The sequence below is a fragment of the Protomyctophum bolini genome (genome assembly GCF_963924005.1).
Source record: "Protomyctophum bolini genome assembly, chromosome: 22".
In the NCBI taxonomy this organism is placed as follows: domain Eukaryota; kingdom Metazoa; phylum Chordata; class Actinopteri; order Myctophiformes; family Myctophidae; genus Protomyctophum; species Protomyctophum bolini.
In genome coordinates, this window is record NC_137883.1 from 35,609,672 (window position 1) to 35,631,382 (window position 21,711).

A 21,711-nucleotide genomic window follows, 5' to 3' on the forward strand; every position below is an offset into this window, starting at 1 on the left:
TTAAATTCCAGGTGCTGTTCTTCTACGCTACGGTAGAGTCTGTTCTTCTATACGGCAGTGAATGCTGGGCCCAGTGAAGCCAAGCCTTCAGAAGTCTCTAGACGGACATGTGCTACACCAGAATGTCGCGTGCACTCCTCCACATCAGCAAAGGATACACAATACACATGTTACCCCCATGAATCTGTATGATGGAATGCCCAAGGGTGAGCCAGAAAAATAGCAGCCAGGAGAATGAGACTGGCAGGAAGGACACTGCCAAAGACACCACGCAAGAGCTGCCAGCCGGCAGCAAGTTAGTGGAACCAACCAACACATGCGGGCACCGGTCACTCACAACCCAACAAGGACGTCCCACGACCCACACTAACATATGTGGATGTACTCAGGAAAGACGCACGCAGAGCCCCAACGAGCTGGCCAGATGTATGGAGGAGAACCGGGATGACTGGAGGAGACGATGGAGGGCTCATCTGAGGACGGCCGAGAGAGAGAGAGAGAGAGAGAGAGACTGTATAGTTGGCACTGCTACCCGTATCCTGAAGCAGTATATAGGGACCATACTGTACTAAGTGTACATACTGTACACGAATAAATCCAAGAATGCTTCGCTCTGCACTATTTATTTTTATTTTTCATGCACAGCTGCACACAGACTTGGACCCTGCTGCGTGCCTGCATGCCGAGCTTGGGGTCAGTTATTTGGGGGAGTTCACACAGCTGTATGGATGGATGGAGATCAGCTCCAGTGCTGCTGCTGCTGGTGACACTATGAGCAGCAGCAACAGGCCACTATATCTGTGTTGGAAAACTGGCAAGAGGCAAACGTTGGAGAGGGAAACACTGGACGTTTGGGGGGACAAGAGGCCCTTTGTGTCTGGGTGGATGCGTGTCCAGCCGCAGGTCAGACAAGGTCTAAGGAAGAGGAAGAGGGTGGGGGTGGCGGGGGGGTGTGTGTGTGTATGTGTGTGTGGGGGGAGGGGGGGGACGGCATTTAATTGTACCCTCCTCCATTTGTACAATGAAATTACCCACTTAACCCATACTGGGCGGGAACACCCTTTTGGTGTTTTAAAGCATCATGTTATATGCTTTAGATATTGAAAAATAGCAGATCTACAAGCTCATAGGACGAGCTTGTAGAAAATGTGGCGCAAATCTTTGAATATATATATTCTTTCAGAGCGAACGTTTTTAACTAAAATCTTTGCTTCTGGGGGGGGGGGTCCCTGGAACAACATATTTTCAGATGGGGGGTCGGCGGCCAATTACATATATTTTTTGGGTTCCTTGACATGAAAATGTTTGAGAACCACTGATACAGAAACATGAGGTATTTCAGAAAACTCAGGATTTAGATTTCAGGTCAGGTCTAAATGGGTTAAGAACTTGTTTAAACTTCTTCGTACAATGAAAAGCAAAAGAATAGCCATTCCTTGCCGAACACATCGCCTCGTACATCTTGTTAGATCGTGATGTCGTGCGATCTCGTAAATGTAAATTGCATTTTCCAATTCATGCCTATAATTATGCCTATAATGTCATGCTCAAAATAGGGACGCCGAGGGTTAATGTTGTTAAGGAGCTAAAATTAAACGGTCCCTTACTCGTCACGCCCCCCAGCGAGTACAGACGGTGTTCATTTTGTCGACTAAAACTACGACGAAAAGCTTTTGTCGACTACTTTTCACCGAATAAAAAAAAACTTAAGCTGTGATGACTAAAACTGTGACTCAATATGTTTGACAATTCCACCAAACAAATTAAAAATCGAGACCAAAATGTTAGGAAGGGACTATAGTGTAGAAGGGAACCAGTATGCGTGCCATCAAACTGCAGAAGATGCTTTAGCTATTGACAAAACAGCAGATCTACAAGCTCATAGCGCGCCACCGAGTGGCGCGCTACGAGCTTGTAGGTCTGCTATTTTTGAAAAAAATCGAAGAACGACTGACATATAGAGACATAGCTTTTTCAGAAAACTGTCAGGATGCAGAAGACATTTTTAGAATCTGATCTCAGGTCAAAATGGGTCAGCGCTCTCAGCTATCCAACCTTTGTGCACATTTCCCTCATGTTCCTGTTGTTGTTGTGGGTTTTTCTTCCCAGTTGCGTCTGGGTTCCGTGTCGCTCAGAGCCGACCCATATCCGGTGGACGCTGTGAAAGACCTGCTTCTCTTGAGCGTTGAGAGAGAACGCACGCTGAACACGCACAACCAGGAGCTACAGACACACAACCACAGACTGAACGCTGAGCAGCAACGCATCACCGCAGAGTAACTACACACACACACACACACACACACACACAGACACACAGGAACACAACCACAGACTGAACGCTGAGCAGCAACGCATCACCGCAGAGTAACTACACACACACACACACAGACACACAGGAACACAACCACAGACTGAACGCTGAGCAGCAACGCATCACCGCAGAGTAACTACACACACACACACACACACACACACACACACACAAATGCACGTATTACATGCATGCATGCATGGACGCACACATGCACGCACGCACGCACGCACGCACATGTCAGGTTGTCACAATCTTTTGAGTGGTGCAACCACTCCCTTACGGAGCCATGTGTGTGTGTGTGTGTGTGTGTGTGTGTGGGTTCATTGGTGCCTGCCCTGGTGGGTCTGTGCACGGAAACAGCATGGTTGTTTTTCACCACCTGTGCGCAACCTAACACACACACACACACACACACACACACACACACACACACATGCACATATTAACTGTATGATGATTTTGGGTGTGGCAGTACAGTACAGTGACAGTACAGTATAGAGGGTACAGTAGAGGGACCCCCACACGGTAACTCTCTCATTTCTCTGGCCGTGGTATCTGTGGGTACGGAGTTCCCGGGGACCCAAACACGGAGTTGCACCACTCACTTCACAGGGGTGTGATTTGGGCTGTGTTTCCTGGTTGCAGGCTGCAGCAGTACGTGGACCTGAAGGCGTCTCTGGAGACCGAGCTCTACTCTCGTTTCCTCCTGGTCCTCAACGAGAAGAAGAAGAAGATCCGCCATCTTCAGGAAACCATAAAACAACTGGAGGAAGCCAGGTAGCTACATGGATAAAACCATGAACCATAAAACCATAAAACAACTGGAGGAAGCCAGGTAGCTACATGGATAAAACCATGAACCATAAAACCATAAAACAACTGGAGGAAGCCAGGTAGCTACATGGATAAAACCATGAACCATAAAACCATAAAACAACTGGAGGAAGCCAGGTAGCTACATGGATAAAACCATGAACCATAAAACCATAAAACAACTAGAACTGCACTCTGCCGAGTGCATACTTGCTTGTTGCACACTAGTAGGCCATAAATGGCCTACTAGTGCGCAAGCAGAGCGCGCAAGTACTTTCGACCGCTGGAAACTATCACATCTCAGTATTTCTGTGAAGAAACGTTTGAAATGTATAATCATTACGTGTAACTATTTGCTACCTAACTACTTTTTTACAGAAAAATGAATCATTGATATGTGATGAAAAAAAAAGTAGATTTACAAATTACAAATCACATTACAAGAGTATGTAGTTGTAATTTGATTAGCAGTATACTGTGGTTACTTGGTTCCAAAAAGTGAAGCCAAGTTTTTTTCAACCGTAAGTCTGTGCCTGGTTTGCTGGGACCAGTTACAACATTACGTCATCGTTGAGAACTGGGACCAGAGTACATGGTGTGTATATGTATGACTAGCTCTCAGTGATGACGTAAGAGATATGGTCATCTGTGTAGTCTGGTCCCAGCAGACCAGTATGTAGTTGTAATGTAGTTGTATGTATGTATGTAGTATGTATGTATGTATGTATGTATGTATGTATGTATGTAGTTGTAATTTGATTAGCAGTATACTGTGGTTACTTGGTTCCAAAAAGTGAAGCCAAGTTTTTTTCAACCGTAGGTTTGTGCCTGGTTTGCTGGGACCAGTTACAACATTACGTCATCCTTGAGAGAGTACATGGTGTGTATATGACGTAATGTTGTAACTTGTAACTTGTAACTTGTAACATTACGTCATATACACACCATGTACTCTCTCAAGGATGACGTAATGTTGTAACTAGTCCCAGGAAACCAGGCACAGACTTACCGTTGAAGAAAACTTGGCTTCACTTCGAAGAGACCAAGCGAAACGATTACTTGCGCGCTCTGCTTGCGCAAGTAACTGGAGGAAGCCAGGTAGCTACATGGATAAAACCATGAACCATAAAACCATAAAACCTGGCTCCCTGTGTCATCAGGACAGAGGCAGCAGCGCCGCAGCAGAAGGAGGATGATGAGTATGGCGGTAGTACGGAGGACGAAGAACAACCTGGACCGCACACCTCCTCCTCCTCCACATCGACCACCTCCCAGGGTGAGAGCCAGGCGCTGTGTGTGTGTGTGTGTGTGTGTGTGTGTGTGTGTGTGTGTGTGTGTGTGTGTGTGTGTGTGTGTGTGTGTGTGTGTGTGTGTGTGTGTGTGTGTGTGTGTGTGTGTGTGTGTGTGTGTGTGTGTGTGTGTGTGTGTGTGTGTGTGTGTGTGTAACTGTGACTGTGACTGTGTGTGGGTTTTTTTAATCATTTTTATCCCACGATTTTGCAACCCATTTTTTTCCACCCAGTGTCAATTGTCTTTATTATGTAATCCTGGGCGCTATAGACGCTCTCTGCCAACCTCATGCTTCCGTCGATGCATGAGGAGTCCAAGGCAAGCCACTTCTTTCCCCAGTTGGACGCAGCGCGTGGAATGAACACGTTATTCCTTGCCCTTTTTTGGGATGAGCGTTATAATTGCCTCATTAAGTGTCTGGGGCAGCGATCCATCTTTGAGAGCTAGAGTATACATTTTAAGCATATATGGTGCAAGAATGTCCACAAAAGCCTTATATAGCTCACATGGAAGCCCATCTGGGCCGGGTGTCTTGCCTCCATTTAAGGTTTTAACCGCTTCTATGATTTCTGAAATCGTGATATCTTTATTCAAACGGGTGCTGTCTTCTTGCGATAAAGAGGGGAGATTAATTTGATCCAAAAACTGCTCCATGTCATGAACACGTTATTCCAACCAGTTCCTTTCCCCTCCATCAGGCGCGCCAGGGGGAGGCAGTTTAGAGACCAGGATTACTGCATGTCTTTTGTGAGGGCACCTACCCTAGGGGACACGGGGAGAACATGTGAGGGTACCTACCCTAGGGGACACGGGGAGAACATGTGAGGGTACCTACCCTAGGGGACACGGGGAGAACATGTGAGGGCACCTACCCTAGGGGACACGGGGAGAACATGTGAGGGTACCTACCCTAGGGGACACGGGGAGAACATGTGAGGGTACCTACCCCTAGGGGACACGGGGAGAGCATGTAAGGGTACCTACCCTATAGGGGACACGGGGAGAACATGTAAGGGTACCTACCCTATAGGGTACACGGGGAGAACATGCAAACTCCACACAGAAAGGCCCCTGTAAAATAACTCTGTGTTACAGACCTGTAGGGGTTGGTGGTTCCCTTGGGGGTCCCTAGACTCAACATTAAGGAACTGACGTGTGCGTGTGTGTGTGTGTGTGTATGAGTGTATGAGAGAGAGAGAGAGAGAGAGAGAAATCCCTTTTGTTGTCACTTGACCCCTTTAGTTTGGTCAGGATCTAGAAGGCCTTTTTAGAATCCGCCTAAAAAAAAAGCTGTAATACAATGAAAAATAGGACCCAGGAGCACGTGGAGTCATATTGAGCAATAACTTCCTCTATGTGTTTATGCAGAGAAACCATGCACACACACTCACACACACACACACACACACACACACACACACACACACACACACTCTCTCACGCAGATACAATATACACTGCCAAGATCTGACATGAGTAATATATTATTTTCACGTTACTACTATTTATAAGCGATTTCTGTAGAGCTTTCTGTATGATCTACATGTTGTGTTTAACCACTGTCAACCTCCTGGTGTCTGATTTATGGACACAATTGTCAAAAAACCTTTTAGGAAACTAGCAGACATACTGTATTATAGCTGATCTACAAGCTCACAGTGGAACGGTGAACTCTGCACAACACATTTATTTGACAACCCAAACCTCAACCCATTGAGACCTGAGGCCTATTTTTTACATAATGCCTTCTAAATCAAATCAGTAGTTCTCAAAGAATAATCTGTGACCACAGATTGATGTGTGTGTGTCTTTGGCCGGCGTGGACGCCCCATCATCTCACAATGTGTTCTGTCCGGGAGCCCCAGAAGAGATTGTGTTATTACCTGAGATCAGATTCATACGAGGTTTCCACTGGTCAAACACTGGTCTGATTAACCCATTCTGACCCGAGATCAGATTCTAAAAATGTCAGTCGTTTTTCGATTTCTTTTTAGTCATATTCTACTGTGACTGTAGAGGGGAGCTGTGTGTGTCTGTGACTGTAGAGGGGAGCTGTGTGTGTCTGTGACTGTAGAGGGGAGCTGTGTGTGTCTGTGACTGTAGAGGGGAGCTGTCTGTGACTGTAGAGGGGAGCTGTGTGTGTCTGTGACTGTTGAGGGGAGCTGTGTGTGTCTGTGACTGTAGAGGGGTGCTGTCTGTGACTGTAGAGGGGAGCTGTGTGTGTCTGTGACTGTAGAGGGGAGCTGTGTGTGTCTGTGACTGTAGAGGGGAGCTGTGTGTGTCTGTGACTGTAGAGGGGAGCTGTGTGTGTCTGTGACTGTAGAGGGGAGCTGTGTGTGTCTGTGACTGTAGAGGGGAGCTGTGTGTGTCTGTGTCTGTAGAGGGGAGCTGTGTGTGTCTGTGACTGTAGAGGGGAGCTGTGTGTGTCTGTGACTGTAGAGGGGAGCTGTGTGTGTCTGTGACTGTAGAGGGGAGCTGTGTGTGTCTGTGACTGTTGAGGGGAGCTGTGTGTGTCTGTGACTGTTGAGGGGAGCTGTGTGTGTCTGTGACTGTAGAGGGGAGCTGTGTGTGTCTGTGACTGTTGAGGGGAGCTGTGTGTGTCTGTAGAGGGGAGCTGTGTGTGTCTGTGTCTGTAGAGGGGAGCTGTGTGTGTCTGTGACTGTAGAGAGGAGCTGTGTGTGTCTGTGACTGTAGAGGGGAGCTGTGTGTGTCTGTGACTAGAGGGGAGCTGTGTGTGTCTGTGACTGTAGAGGGGAGCTGTGTGTGTCTGTAGAGGGGAGCTGTGTGTGTCTGTGACTGTAGAGGGGAGCTGTGTGTGTCTGTGACTGTAGAGGGGAGCTGTGTGTGTCTGTGACTGTAGAGGGGAGCTGTGTGTGACTGTGACTGTAGAGGGGAGCTGTGTGTGTCTGTGACTGTAGAGGGGAGCTGTGTGTGTCTGTGACTGTAGAGGGGAGCTGTGTGTGTCTGTGACTGTAGAGGGGAGCTGTGTGTGTCTGTGACTGTAGAGAGGAGCTGTGTGTGTCTGTGACTGTAGAGGGGAGCTGTGTGTGTCTGTGCCTGTAGAGGGGAGCTGTGTGTGTCTGTGCCTGTAGAGGGGAGCTGTGTGTGTCTGTGACTGTAGAGGGGAGCTGTGTGTGTCTGTGACTGTAGAGGGGAGCTGTGTGTGTCTGTGCCCAGGTGAAGATGGTCGTTGATGCTCATCAAGGAAGGCAATTATGTTTCTGCACTGTCAAAAGTAATGCTACTTCTTTTGCAATGTAGTTAAATAAAAAATCTCATGGGGGAAGATAAATTATATAAAATTAAAAAAACTGTAATTTTTCTTTAAAATATATATATTTTTTAATATCGTGAAAAATGGTGATACGAATCGTATCGTGAGTTGAGTGAATCGTACCGTGAGTTGAGTGAATCGTATCGTGAGTTGAGTGAATCGTATCGTGAGTTGAGTGAATCGTATCGTGAGTTGAGTGAATCGTATCGTGAGTTGAGTGAATCGTATCGTGAGTTGAGTGAATCGTATCGTGAGTTGAGTGAATCGTATCGTGAGTTGAGTGAATCGTATCGTGAGTTTAGTGAATCGTATCGTGAGTTGAGTGAATCGTATCGTGAGTTGAGTGAATCGTATCGTGAGTTGAGTGAATCGTATCGTGAGTTGAGTGAATCGTATCGTGAGTTGAGTGAATCGTATCGTGAGTTGAGTGAATCGTATCGTGAGTTGAGTGAATCGTATCGTGAGTTGAGTGAATCGTATCGTGAGTTGAATGAATCGTATCGTGAGTTGAGTGAATCGTATCGTGAGTTGAGTGAATCGTATCGTGAGTTGAGTGAATCGTTACATGCCTAATGCCCATATATGGAGTTATTTGTCAGGTATGCCCAGAATATGGAGTCTATGCAGATGTTCTGACAGCATTGTGATGTCAGAACAAGGCCAGCTCCATATATGGAGATGTCCAGAGCCCGGGTCGGGGGCTTGCTTCTGTGCTGGTTCTGGACAACCTGGCGATCCGACAGACTCGACACCGGGCACTGACTGCAGCGGTGTGGAAAGCGTGAAGTCGGTCGGGCGAGCGGTTCTGGAGTTATTGTGGATTATATAAATGACGCGGATGGTTTTCCGGTTTTAACCCATTTTGACCTGAGATCAGATTCTAAAAATGTCTTCTGCATCCTGACAGTTTTCTGAAAAAGCTATGTTTCTATGTCAGTCGTTCTTCGATAAAAAAAAAAAATAGCAGACCTACAAGCTCGTAGCGCGCCACTCGGTGGCGCGCTACGAGCTTGTAGATCTGCTATTTTTCAATAGCTAAAGCATAACATGATGCTAACACCAAAGGGGTTCCCGCCCAAAACGGCTTAAGGAAAGTTTGAGTAATTTAAAAGGCTACTTGAATCATTTTCCTTGCAGATTTATTTATGCTCTTCAAGCAGTGCATTTATACTTTAATAATGTATGTCTCATGACAACGCTATTCTATTTTCATTTTTCATTTTTTTTATTTTTGGAAGAAAGTTGGACTTGTTGTCATGGTAACGTGAGTGTTTATCTTTGGGGGATTCCACTCACTGACTGGGTGACGAAGTGTTATTATTTCTGCCCAGGAACCAACCATGACATCACCACAGTATTATCCCATTTTGGGCGGGAATCCCTTTTTTGGTGTTGTAAGCCTTACCGGAAAATAGCAGATCTCCAAGATCATAGCGAGCTACGAGCTTGTAGGTCTGCTGTTTTTGAAAAATCCTGACCTATGTGGCGCAAATATCTTTAATATATATTCTTTCGGCGCGATCGTCCTTCTGGGGGGGGGGGGGGTCCCTGGAACAACATATTATTGTCAGATGGGGGTCCGGGGCCAATTACATATCATTTTTGGGGGTCCTTGACATGAAAATGTCTGACATAGAAACATGTTTTTGTTTTTTTTAAGAAAACTGGAAAACTAAATGGATTTAGAAGACATCCATTTTGCAGGTGGAAATGGGTTATGCAGTATGAGTAGTGGGCCTCTCCTATACGCATCCCCCAAAACACCAATACATAAATGAGACAGTAGCAGTTACTGTAGTTATGGGATTTTTACAGTTTTTTTCCCCTTTTTTTTAAAGATATCTTTGGGGATTTTTGCCTTATATTGATAAATTACAGTAGTTAGACAGTAAATGGGGGAAGACACACTGCAAAGTTCGTCGGACAATGCAACAATACAGCAATACAATCAAAACAAAAATGATCAGAATCTTCAATAAATCAAATTCAATGTACCAAGATCACTGGATGCAGGTATAGTGCAGGAATATACACAATGATTAGTCTTTGGGGGTGGTTGTGTTCCATTTGATATCCTTCTCCTATCACAGCAACTCACAGATCTTGCTGCTGTGTTTGCACATTGTTGTACTTCGCCCAGCAGATATGGGAGTTTTTTTTTTGTCATTGGTCATGTTTTCAAAATCTCTGTGTGTTGGTTGTAATCCGTGGGAAGTATGTGTCTCTGTCTTGGTACAATATGGACCGATGGTTAGGAAGTGTAGCTCGGTTTCATTACCAGCCAAGGTGACTGGACCGCTAAGCCGGTCCTGGGCTTTTTCACTTTGCCTTAATTTCCGACCTCAACCTGTAGTTTATGTCAGAGAATACCGTTTCATTCACTGGGCTATAATAGTCTGAATTTGTAGAGACTAGTGTTCATTTTGTCAACTTAAGTCTATGACAAAACAATTTTTTGACTACTGTTGACTACTCTTTTTGTTTTTACTGACAAACTAAATTTCCATTTTTCATTTCAACCTTTATTTAGTTCTCGGGAGAACACACTGAGGGCTGGGACCAAAACATAGATGAATAAAGTAAATTGAATTTCTGGTAATAATAAAGGAACATTACATTGTGATCAACTCAATTAAAACCGGTACAGTTGATATTTACCAACGTTGATATATCAAGTTGAAAGTGATATAGAGAAGGAAGTACTTTAGTGAAGTCTGTCAGGTGTTCCAAGTGAAAACTAAACTAAATGAAAACTGTATGATAACTACAACCACAGATAAAGTCATATCGGCTATATGCAGTATTATATGCACTTACATTTGTTCATCTCCAACATATTTCACTCCTTTTATGGGCCAGTGTAACTTCAAAAAGTTCAAAGGAGCCTGGATTTCGGATCTGTCTTCCACAAAGAAGACTTACAGTATTTCACAAGATTGACATTGTTTACCTGTATCTACTTGACCCACACTGACCACTTGCAGATCGGCTATTCTCCATACGCAACACGATGCACAAACCAACGCCTCGTTTCCACTGATCTCAGTCGTGAATGTGATTCCCGTATTTACCGTACATCTAGTTAAGTTAAGTCCTTACGGGAACCTCCATGATTTGGGATGTGTTTGCATTTGCAAAGATTTGCCCACGAGTACTTTGGTTGCTATGGATTTAGGAAAGCCTGTATACTCCTGTACAGTATGTACCAGAAGGAGACGGTAAAAGTTTTCAGGGTACTCAATTGCGCTTTACATGAATACAAAAAAAATCTAAAGATCATTTTGATTAATCTGTAAGATAAATGCATTTCCTTGCATTGGACACTACAGGAATATTGCATTATCGTTACTGTCGGGTGGAAACCCTCACAGATTTAGTGTCGAGTGTCCTTGAGCAAGATTCTGAACCCCTGATTTCTCCCGATGTGCTGGTTGGTGCTTTGCATTGTTTCCCCCGCCCATCAGTGTGTGAATGTAATGCACAATCTGTATAAAAGTTCCTTGGATAAAGGCCTATATAAATGCACCATCTACTACTACTACTACTACTACTATACAACACTCTTGTATGATCAAGTAGTAGACAGTACGGTATTCATTTAGGACGAAATATAAAAAGTTTAAATCTGGATATATGAGGTTGTTCTGCCAGACAGCAGCAACAACGACGTCGATATACATATCATTTGAAATGGAATTACGGACCTCACACACAAACTATGTTGGACACCGACCGAGGTGTAAAAAAAACCAAAAACAGGCATGGCTCATGATATACAGTACAGTCCTCCTCCGTACAGTCGATTCTGCTGAGCTGCAGCAGACCGGACCGGAATGGACTGGACTGGGGCCTCCTTGGCGAACGTATAATGTATGTGCTCTGTTCCGTCTCCCTTGTTGGCACTTTGTCTGTCCTTCGCCAGCTGGATTTTACACCCAAAAAAAAGCCGGTGTGTTTTTGCAGGAAAATCTCACAGGTTCCTTGTGTTGTGTCCGTTGCCACGACAATGACTCAGCCACCGGTTGCGTGCGTGCGTGTGTGTGCGTGCACGTGCACGCTCACATGTGTGTTGCCAGTTCAGAGCAGACCAATAGGGGGAGGGGGACGCCGGGCTCTAAGTACTGTACTTAGAAGATATTTTGTAGCGTAGGTATGTGTTTATGTGTTTGTGTTGTAGCGGTTACAGAGTTCGGCTCACTGACGGTGTCTAGGGTAGGAGGGAGAGTGTTGTCTGTCCTGAGATGTTTTAGGTTGGGTTCAGGTTCAGGTTCATTTATTTGTTTGGCCCCGTGGGGCGATTTGGTTTACAGCAAGGCATAACACAGGCAGGTAACATGAAACACAAAGACACAGCAAAAAGGCACATAGTACACATAGAACATTTAAAACAGGATGGCAGTTCAAGGTATCAGTGTAACATTATAATTCATTATAAAACTTTCCCATAAAGTTGTATATAAAAAATTAATACAATAATACAAATACAAATTACCTTCTTCTATCGGCATTTAGAGCATGGATAGCTACAGGCACGAAGGAGAACTTATACCTGTTGCATTTAGAGCCTGGATAGCTACAGGCACGAAGGAGAACTTATACCTGTTGCATTTAGAGCCTGGATAGCTACAGGCACGAAGGAGAACTTATACCTGTTGCATTTAGAGCATGGATAGCTACAGGCACGAAGGAGAACTTATACCTGTTGCATTTAGAGCCTGGATAGCTACAGGCACGAAGGAGAACTTATACCTGTTGCATTTAGAGCCTGGATAGCTACAGGCACGAAGGAGAACTTATACCTGTTGCATTTAGAGCATGGATAGCTACAGGCACGAAGGAGAACTTATACCTGTTGCATTTAGAGCCTGGATAGCTACAGGCACGAAGGAGAACTTATACCTGTTGCATTTAGAGCCTGGATAGCTACAGGCACGAAGGAGAACTTATACCTGTTGCATTTAGAGCCTGGATAGCTACAGGCACGAAGGAGAACTTATACCTGTTGCATTTAGAGCCTGGATAGCTACAGGCACGAAGGAGAACTTATACCTGTTGCATTTAGAGCCTGGATAGCTACAGGCACGAAGGAGAACTTATACCTGTTGCATTTAGAGCATGGATAGCTACAGGCACGAAGGAGAACTTATACCTGTTGCTTTGTTTTGGCCCCTGGAACCTTTAGGCGAATGCCAGAGGGAAGCAGCTTGAACTCAGAGCTGAGGGGATGGGAGTTGTCCGTACAAATGGACGTGGCTTTCTTAAGCACCTGATTTTTAAATACTTGATCTAGACTACTGAAATTAACAGGATATATATATATATAGGAAAATGCTCAATTCTACAATCTTAGCTAGCACGTGTTTTCCTGTCCAGCCATAGGGTTTGTTTCCGTGTTGCGTTGGTTTGAGAGGTGGTGCGTGTTTTGTTTCATGTGGTGGGGTCTGGTATCTGTGCTTTTTAAACCAGCATGGAAGCAATTAGGGAGGTGATGAAGAGAGAGAGAGAGAGAGAGAGAGAGAGAGAGAGAGAGAGAGAGAGAGAGAGAGAGAGAGAGAGAGAGAGAGAGAGAGAGAGAGAGAGAGAGAGAGAGAGAGAGAGAGAGAGAGAGAGAGAGAGAGAGAGATAGGGGGCAAACATGTTTGTGTGCTGTGTGTCACCTGCCATCGCTGTGTCTCTAGCACTGTGGCTCTCAAACCTTAGCCCTGTAAATACTGTAAATTCATAAAAAAATTAAAAAAACAGATCTACAAGCTCACGACTTGCAGCATTGTTACACGGTGTGGCTCGTCGTGAACTTGTAGATCTGCCATTTTTTGACGAAGAGATTTGGTGTAGATGGAAATATATCGTGCAGCAATGTGCAACTTATTGTTGCAAAAACATTGTGATGCTGTATTAAACATGTCCGCTTGGGAGAGCAGCTGTTTTCAGAACGTATATGAGGGACAGGAGGTGAAAGGGACAGCTGGAACAGAAAACATCAAGTTACTGTTATTATCCATACAGGTTGGATGGTGTGTGTGTGTGTGTGTGTGTGTGTGTGTGTGTGTGTGTGTGTGTGTGTGTGTGTGTGTGTGTGTGTGTGTGTGTGTGTGTGTGTGTGTGTGTGTGTGTGTGTGTGTGTGTGTGTGTGTGTGTGTGTGTGTGTGTGTGTGTGTGTGTGTGTGTGTGTGTGTGTGTGTGTGTGTGTGTGTGTGTGTGTGTGTGTGTGTGTGTGTGTGTGTGTGTGTGTGTGTGTGTGTGTGTGTGTGTGTGCGCGCGCGCATCACAGGCACGTTTTCTCAGAAAGTAACCCTGGGGAATGTTTACCGTGCTGAAACAGGGGCCACGGACAGTATGGGTTTAGGAGCCATAACACAGAGAAAGTGTTACCCCACCCCCCAGGGGTCCCTAAGGGGTTTCCAGGGGGTCCCCAAGCTAAAATAGTAAATTAATTAAAAATAAATATTGGGGGGGAAAAAAACTATTTTTTATTTTTATTTTTTTCCTAATATTTATTTTGTGCCGGTAGTCCCCCGGCACACAAAACAGTTTTCGATGGCGATCCAAATATATATCCATTTGAGGAAATTGAGGGTTCTTACTATGAAAAAGTTAAAAAGTAGCTGACCTTACCTACTGTAGGTGCACCAGTGTCCACTATCGTGCTGCTGACACACATATTGGTCTGTTATTATTTGACCACATCGATATCAGCAATTATGCAGCCGATGTGTCCTGATTTTTAACCCTTACAGGCTTTACAGCTTAGGAGGAGGTTAAATAAAACAACGTTTACTTCATGTGGGGGTATTTTTATATCCCGATGCTATTGAGCAGAATTTTTGAGTGGTGCAACCACTCCTACAACCAGCAATCCAGTCCATGTACCTGTTTGTGTACGTCAATGAGCACGAGTATGTTACTTATTTATACCAGTAGGGGGCACCAGAAACAGAGAGAGGGGTAGTGCTGTGTCTCTAATGTGTGAGAGAGAGAGAGGGGAAGGGGGGGGGGGGGGGATTGCACCACTCAGTTCACACGGGTGTGATTTTTTATATTCCGTTGCTGTGGAGCAGAATTTTACCTTTTTTGTGTTTTTTTTTTAAACTTTTTCGTGAATTCATTTTAGAATTCCAAAAATCCAAAAAGGTACGTATACAGTAGCACATCCAAAAATGCAATGAAATGGCGGACAAAGTATACTCACATTTCCATGTCTTTATTGGCACACACCAAAAAGGAACGCAAGCTTACGCGTTTTGGCTACATGCAGGAAGCCTTTCATCAGATCATGAAGCACTTTCTCATTTAGAGACGATTTACTGTTTGCTTGTTCGTACTAGACAGCATGATTCCCCCCCCTAAATAATCTAAAACCGTTTGCATGTGAGAGATATATAAATATATAATTTTTTGTATTTTTTTTTTGTGGCTTTTATAAATAGAAGGCGAAAACAGGACATGGGGGAGAGAGATGGCCGGGGGTGACATGCGGTGAAGGCGGGATCGGGAGTTGAACCCGCGGCACACGGCCAGACTTGGACCGCTGAGCCACGGCCCAGGCCCAAAAAGCATTTATACTTTGGCTATAAAAAAAAATAGCAGATATACAAGTTCATATATGTTTAAAGCCACAATTATTTTACTTACTTTTTGTCTTCTGGGGGTCCCTGGAGGCTGGATGGAACAACATGTTTTGAGATGGGGGGTCTGTGGCCAAATAATACATGATTCTGGGGGTCCTTGAGCAACTGATATACAGTAGCAGTATACGTTTTACAGAAAACTGTTTTACAGAAGACATTTTTAGAATCTGTGGGTTAATGGATTCCTGTTCTCAGTCGCCACGACTAATTTCACTCATTTGTATTCCATATAGCAGTCAACATGTCTTCTAAATCTATGGACGGGGCGTCGCAACACACCAAACATAGCTGATCTACAAGCTCTCAACGCGTCGCACTGCGACACGTTGTGAGCTTGTACTGTAGATCAGCTATTTTCCGGTTGTTAGTTATTTTAAGATTAAGACCAGCTATGTTGTATGGTTTAGAGACAGTCACACTGAGGAGAAGACAGGAAGCAGAGCTGGAGGTAGCAAGAGACTAAAATGTTGAGGTTTCTCTCTGTGAGTAACGAGGATGGATGGGATCAGTACCCAGTACCTCAGAGGGACAGCACATGTTGAGGTTCTCTCTGGGAGTAACGAGGATGGATGGGATCAGTACCCAGTACCTCAGAGGGACAGCACATGTTGAGGTTCTCTCTGGGAGTAACGAGGATGGATATAGGATCAGGACCGAGTACCTCAGAGGGACAGCACATGTTGAGGTTCTCTCTGGGAGTAACGAGGATGGATGGGATCAGTACCCAGTACCTCAGAGGGACAGCACATGTTGAGGTTCTCTCTGGGAGTAACGAGGATGGATATAGGATCAGGACCGAGTACCTCAGAGGGACAGCACATGTTGAGGTTCTCTCTGGGAGTAACGAGGATGGATGGGATCAGTACCCAGTACCTCAGAGGGACAGCACATGTTGAGGTTCTCTCTGGGAGTAACGAGGATCGATGGGATCAGTACCCAGTACCTCAGAGGGACAGCACATGTTGAGGTTCTCTCTGGGAGTAACGAGGATGGATGGGATCAGTACTGAGTACCTCAGAGGGACAGCACATGTTGAGGTTCTCTCTGGGAGTAACGAGGATGGATATAGGATCAGAACCGAGTACCTCAGAGGGACAGCACATGTCAGATGTTTTGGAGATAAAGCCAGAGAGGCCAGACTGAGATGGTTTGGACGTGTACAGAGGAGGGAGTGTGAGTATTATCGGTAGAAGGATGTTGATGTTGGAACTGCCAGCCAGGAGGCCTATAGGGGAAGACCAAAGAGGAGATTTATGGATGTTAGTGAAAGAGTTGTGGTGTGAGAGAAGAGGAGGCAGAGGACAGGGTGAGATGGAGGCAGGTGATCTCCCTGAAGTTGAAAGGGTTAGGGTGAAAAGGAAAATAAGGAAAATAAGTTAAGTTATTTTAAGATTAAAGATGAAACTATAGCAATAGAATATTTTAAGAGTGTCTTTTATGTCAATAAAGGGTTTCGGTCTCAATCTGCAATGTATTCAACTGGTTGTCAGCCAGAACAATATAGGTTTAGAATGATAATACCTAAACATCATACTTCTACATAGATTGTAGCTCAGGGCTCAAGATTAACGGCGTCCCGACGTCCCGGGGACTGTAAAATATCTATTTGGGACGTAAATGTATCTCATCCGGGACGGTTTCGGGACGAGAGGAGTTTTTACACTGAAAATGCGCATTTCGTGTGCAGCGATGAGCAGCATGAGAATTTGCCGTGCCGTCAACCAATGCTCTGTCCTCCCGTTGACAACAACAACAACGCACACACTACATTCACCCAACGGAATCATAGGAATTATATTGCTTTTGCCCCGTGGATGAGACATTTAGATTGAAAAACTATCGGTTGGAAGCGTGGATAAGACCATGGTTGTGTGCCACAGAAAGGTCCCATGGGGCTACACTACACCAACGTTTAACGTTAGCTTCCATGCTAGGCTTGCTAGCTGGCATCGACATTAAATAATATGTTGGTATATATAATCATCTGAAGCAACAGATGTTTTCTAATGCTCAGATTGTTCTGGAATTGCTGCCCCAACACTGTGGAATGCACACCCCAAAACCAAAACGCTCTCATTCCACAGTTTTTATTGATTGTATTTATTATTATTATTTATTGATCCTTCGTCTTAGTATTCCCCCTAATAAAGTAGTTTTTATTTGTTTTCTCATGCCAACCATGTAATAGACATTTGAGTATTCATATACCTGCATTGCTGCACGTTATCTGTTGGTCTTGATCAAGTAGCCTACACCAAAATAACAAAATCCATTTGAAAATAAAAATCACTGTTCTCAGGTCGAATATTGATATGCGATTAAAATGTGATTAATTTAGATTAATTAATTACAAAGCCTCTGATTAATTCGATTAACATTTTTCACCAAGCCCTATTTTTCATCTGGGAGCATTTTGACTAAATCAGTCTATCTACAGAAGAAACATGAAGCCAAACAATTAATGTACTGCATGTATTCAATACATGCAGTACATTATTTGTTTGGCTTAATTGTATTTCTATTACAATAGGAATACTGTAACTGCCGGGGACACTTGTTGGTTTTAACTTCAATTATTTAGTTTGAAGTTGATTTGTTTTATTTACTTTGCTTTGGTATATACTTATTTTTGACACTTGTATGTTTGGTTTACCTTTATTTTATTAATTTCACAATTTGAGTGGTGCTTTTTGTATAAAAAAAATCCCGGGACGGTATACATTTACTTCGGGACGGTTCAAATTGTATTTTGGGACGGTTCCGGGACGGTGGTGAAAAAAGTTAGTCTTGAGCCCTGCTACATACTGTGATATTGTTTAGGAATCCGCACTAGTGTGGGGGGGGAATAAATGGTGCATTTATATAGCACCTTTATCCAAGGCGCTTTACAGAGATTCACATTCACACACACACACACACACACACACACACCTGACAAACTTTTTCAGTCGTGATATTTTATTTTTGCTTTAATCCATGTACAAAGTGTTATATTAGGCTTTCTGTCTGTCTGTCTGTCTGTCTGTCTGTCTGTCTGAGCTATATTGACTGTCTCTGGTGTTGTCTTGTAGGAGCCCGTAGCCACAGCCCTTTGATGAGCCTGAGCGACAACACAGACGTGGCGCCCAGTCGCAAGCGACGCATCCATCACGTCAGAGCCGCGGACCCCCCCGAGGCCAAGAGACCGAGTGCAGCGACGGAGACGGGCCGGGGACACAGGTAGGAGACACACAGAGACACAGAGACAGGCAGGGGACACAGGTAGGAGACACACAGAGACACAGAGACAGGCAGGGGACACAGGTAGGAGACACACAGAGCCACAGAGACAGGCAGGGGACACAGGTAGGAGACACACAGAGACACAGAGACAGGCAGGGGACACAGGTAGGAGACACACAGAGAGACAGACAGGCAGGGGACACAGGTAGGAGACACACAGAGAGACAGACAGGCAGGGGACACAGGTAGGAGACACACAGACACAGAGACAGGCAGGGGACACAGGTAGGAGACACACAGAGACACAGAGACAGGCAGGGGACACAGGTAGGAGACACACAGCAGGGGGACACAGGTAGGAGACACACAGCAGGGGGACACAGGTAGGAGACACACAGAGACACAGAGACAGGCAGGGGACACAGGTAGAAGAGACACACAGAGTTTAAAAGGCAGGTGGCTCGCGCAGTTCCTGGCTGGCGCTGGACTAAAGGCAGATACATGAATGAAGAAGTCCGTCCGCACACAGGCTCTGCTCCAGTGGTGTTTTGTTTTATTTAAAACACCATTAGTTTAAGGCACACAACGTTTGGGCCGTTTCATCAGGTGATCGGGAGTCTTCTTCCGCTGTAGCGTGAAAAAGTACTCGCAATTTTTTACTTAGTGTAAGTAAAAGTATCAATAGTACTGCAATATAGAAATATACGTCTTTGGAAAATCTACAAGCTTGTGTGTAGTTTGTTGAATATTTCTTTGTGAATATATGTTTGACACATGTATGTGTATAGGAACAAAGGCATATTTTATTTGTTTCTATACATGTGTCAGAAATATTCATATTTATGTGTTATTAATTTTGCTATTTTTTTATGTGGAGCGTGTTGTGCTGCAGCTATTTGCATGAAATAATAATTATGCTAAAACAAACAAAAGTAATGCAATATATACATACAGTTTGGTCACAATTTTGATCAATGGATGGGCTGCACAGATTGCACAGTGTGTGTGTGCTTCAGGAGGTAGTGTCCAGTCCAGGAGGTAGTGTCCAGTCCTGTCCATGTTTTTGGCTTCAGGTTCTTGTTGCACTTACTATGAGACCTAGCAGATCATGTCTGTCTGTCTGTGTGTGTGTGTGTGTGTGTGTCTGTCTGTCCCGCTATACGTCCAAATATGGAGTGTGTTGCATCAATCACAAACAAATCACTCAGCTCCATATATGGGCACAAAAGGGGCCAGGTCCACATATACAGTAACAGCGGGACGGACACACAGACAGACAGACATGATCTGCAGGGTCTCAGCTGCGTTCGCTTCCCGCGTTTGCGCGTCTTACTGGTGTCCAGCTGTCATCCATAGCCTTCCACCTGCAGGGTGAATATCATATTCACCTCTGTCTTTATTGCTTGTAAAAGTCCTGCCCGGACCTCTTGGGGGGGGGCCCGGGCTGTCGGGTCCGGGGAGGCCCGGTCGTGCGGTCACCCACCCCCTGCGGGACCCCCTGGGTGACCGTGGGTGACTTCTATTGAGAATGGGGACAACCAACTGGGACAAGTCCTGGACCGGAAGTATAGTAGGCAGAAATGCATTGGACTCATCAGGGCAACAGCCCAGCTTTAATGATCTTAAATCCCTTTATTTTAGATTGTTTTGTAGTAATAGTACAACATAAACATTAAAGAGACTTTAGTTGTTTACTGTACAATACTTTAAAACAGTTGTCATGTTGCACACATGCTTAAAATAGTTCTTATTTGCGCCGCTCTCGTTGAAAACAATGTATTTATTGTCAGGCTGCATGAACAGCGCTCGAGCGCGCGGTTTCCGCCCCCTCAATATCGTAACTCTTCTATTAGATGGCTCTGAGGGGCGCTAGCACTCCTATGTCCAGCTTTGAGGGTTTGTGTAAACAAAGATTGTCTTAACACAAATATTGAATGCCATTGACAATGAATGACCAGCTTTGAGTGTTTGTGTAAACACAAACATTAAAGACAAAAGTGAGGATGCAAATTGTGATTGGCCAGAATGAGATGACGTATGATTGTATGATGATGTGTGATCATAGGAGCACCCCTCACTTCACACGGGTGTGATTTTTGTCCTATACAAAGGTGCTACACAAAATGCCGGAGGGCATTTCAAAGGGATAGCGTTGAGGGAACAACAGAAGGGTTTCTCCAGGGTTCAGTGGGTGCCTGGAGGGCATTTCAAAGGGCTAGCGTTGAGGGAACAACAGAAGGGTTTCTCCAGGGCCTAGTAGGTAGGTGTCTGGAGGGCGTTTCAAAGGCATAACGTTGAGGAGAACAACGGAAGGGTTTCTCCAGGGTTCAGTGGGTGCCTGGAGGGCATTTCAAAGGGCTAGCGTTGAGGGAACAACAGAAGGGTTTCTCCACGGTCTAGTAGGTAGGTGTCTGGAGGGCGTTTCAAAGGCATAACGTTGAGGAGAACAACGGAAGGGTTTCTCCAGGGCCTAGTAGGTAGGTGTCTGGAGGGCGTTTCAAAGGCATAACGTTGAGGAGAACAACGGAAGGGTTTCTCCAGGGCCTAGTAGGTAGGTGTCTGGAGGGCGTTTCAAAGGCATAACGTTGAGGAGAACAACGGAAGGGTTTCTCCAGGGTTCAGTGGGTGCCGGAGGGCGTTTCAAAGGGATAACGTCGGGGGAAGTCGTGGATGACTTTGAGCGCTTCGTTGTAGCGCTCCAGGTCAAAAGCGACGCCGCGCTCCTTGTCCTCCCGTAGCACGTTGTACGCGGTGGCCACGATGGCGGTTCCCTCGTCGGACACCACTCCGATCACCTCCACCACCGCGCCGCTCAGCGCCTCCTCCAGGGGGCGGTGGAGTTCCACGGCGGAGGCCTTCCCTTCTCCGTCGGACAGGACGAAGGTCTTGCCGGTCGGATGGACCTCGCCCACTCGTCCGATGAAAGACACGGGCCTGTTGGTGTACTGCCTCAGCATGGAGGAGTTGACCCTGGGCTTAGGAGACTCGTACGCACTGGACATGTTGTTGGAGACGGGGATGGGGATATCTAGTTATTATTATTATTATTATTATTGTTCTGTCGAAGATATCTATTTATATGAAGCTCTACTGATATGATGTCTCTTATGGAGACGGGAAGGGGATATCTACAGTAGTTATATGATGTTGTTCTGTCGAAGATATCT

The 21,711-nt window shown here is 45.1% G+C and overlaps 2 protein-coding genes across 2 annotated transcripts in view; one reads left to right on the forward strand and one right to left on the reverse strand.

Moving 5' to 3' along the window:
- Positions 1 to 21,711, forward strand: part of LOC308309439 (DNA repair protein XRCC4-like) — a 61,352-nt gene that overhangs the window by 20,041 nt on the left and 19,600 nt on the right. Inside the window, exons 4-7 of the mRNA XM_080755280.1 lie at positions 2,110 to 2,276; positions 2,963 to 3,094; positions 4,291 to 4,406; positions 18,394 to 18,541. Of these exons, the coding sequence (XP_080611406.1) occupies positions 2,110 to 2,276; positions 2,963 to 3,094; positions 4,291 to 4,406; positions 18,394 to 18,541 (563 nt within the window). The remainder of the gene's footprint in view (positions 1 to 2,109; positions 2,277 to 2,962; positions 3,095 to 4,290; positions 4,407 to 18,393; positions 18,542 to 21,711) is intronic.
- On the reverse strand, positions 21,163 to 21,546 carry LOC308310430 (replication protein A 14 kDa subunit-like; the record flags this gene model as incomplete). Its single annotated transcript, XM_080756773.1, has 1 exon — positions 21,163 to 21,546. One exon carries the CDS (start codon positions 21,544 to 21,546, stop codon positions 21,163 to 21,165), a length of 384 nt encoding a protein of 127 aa, XP_080612899.1.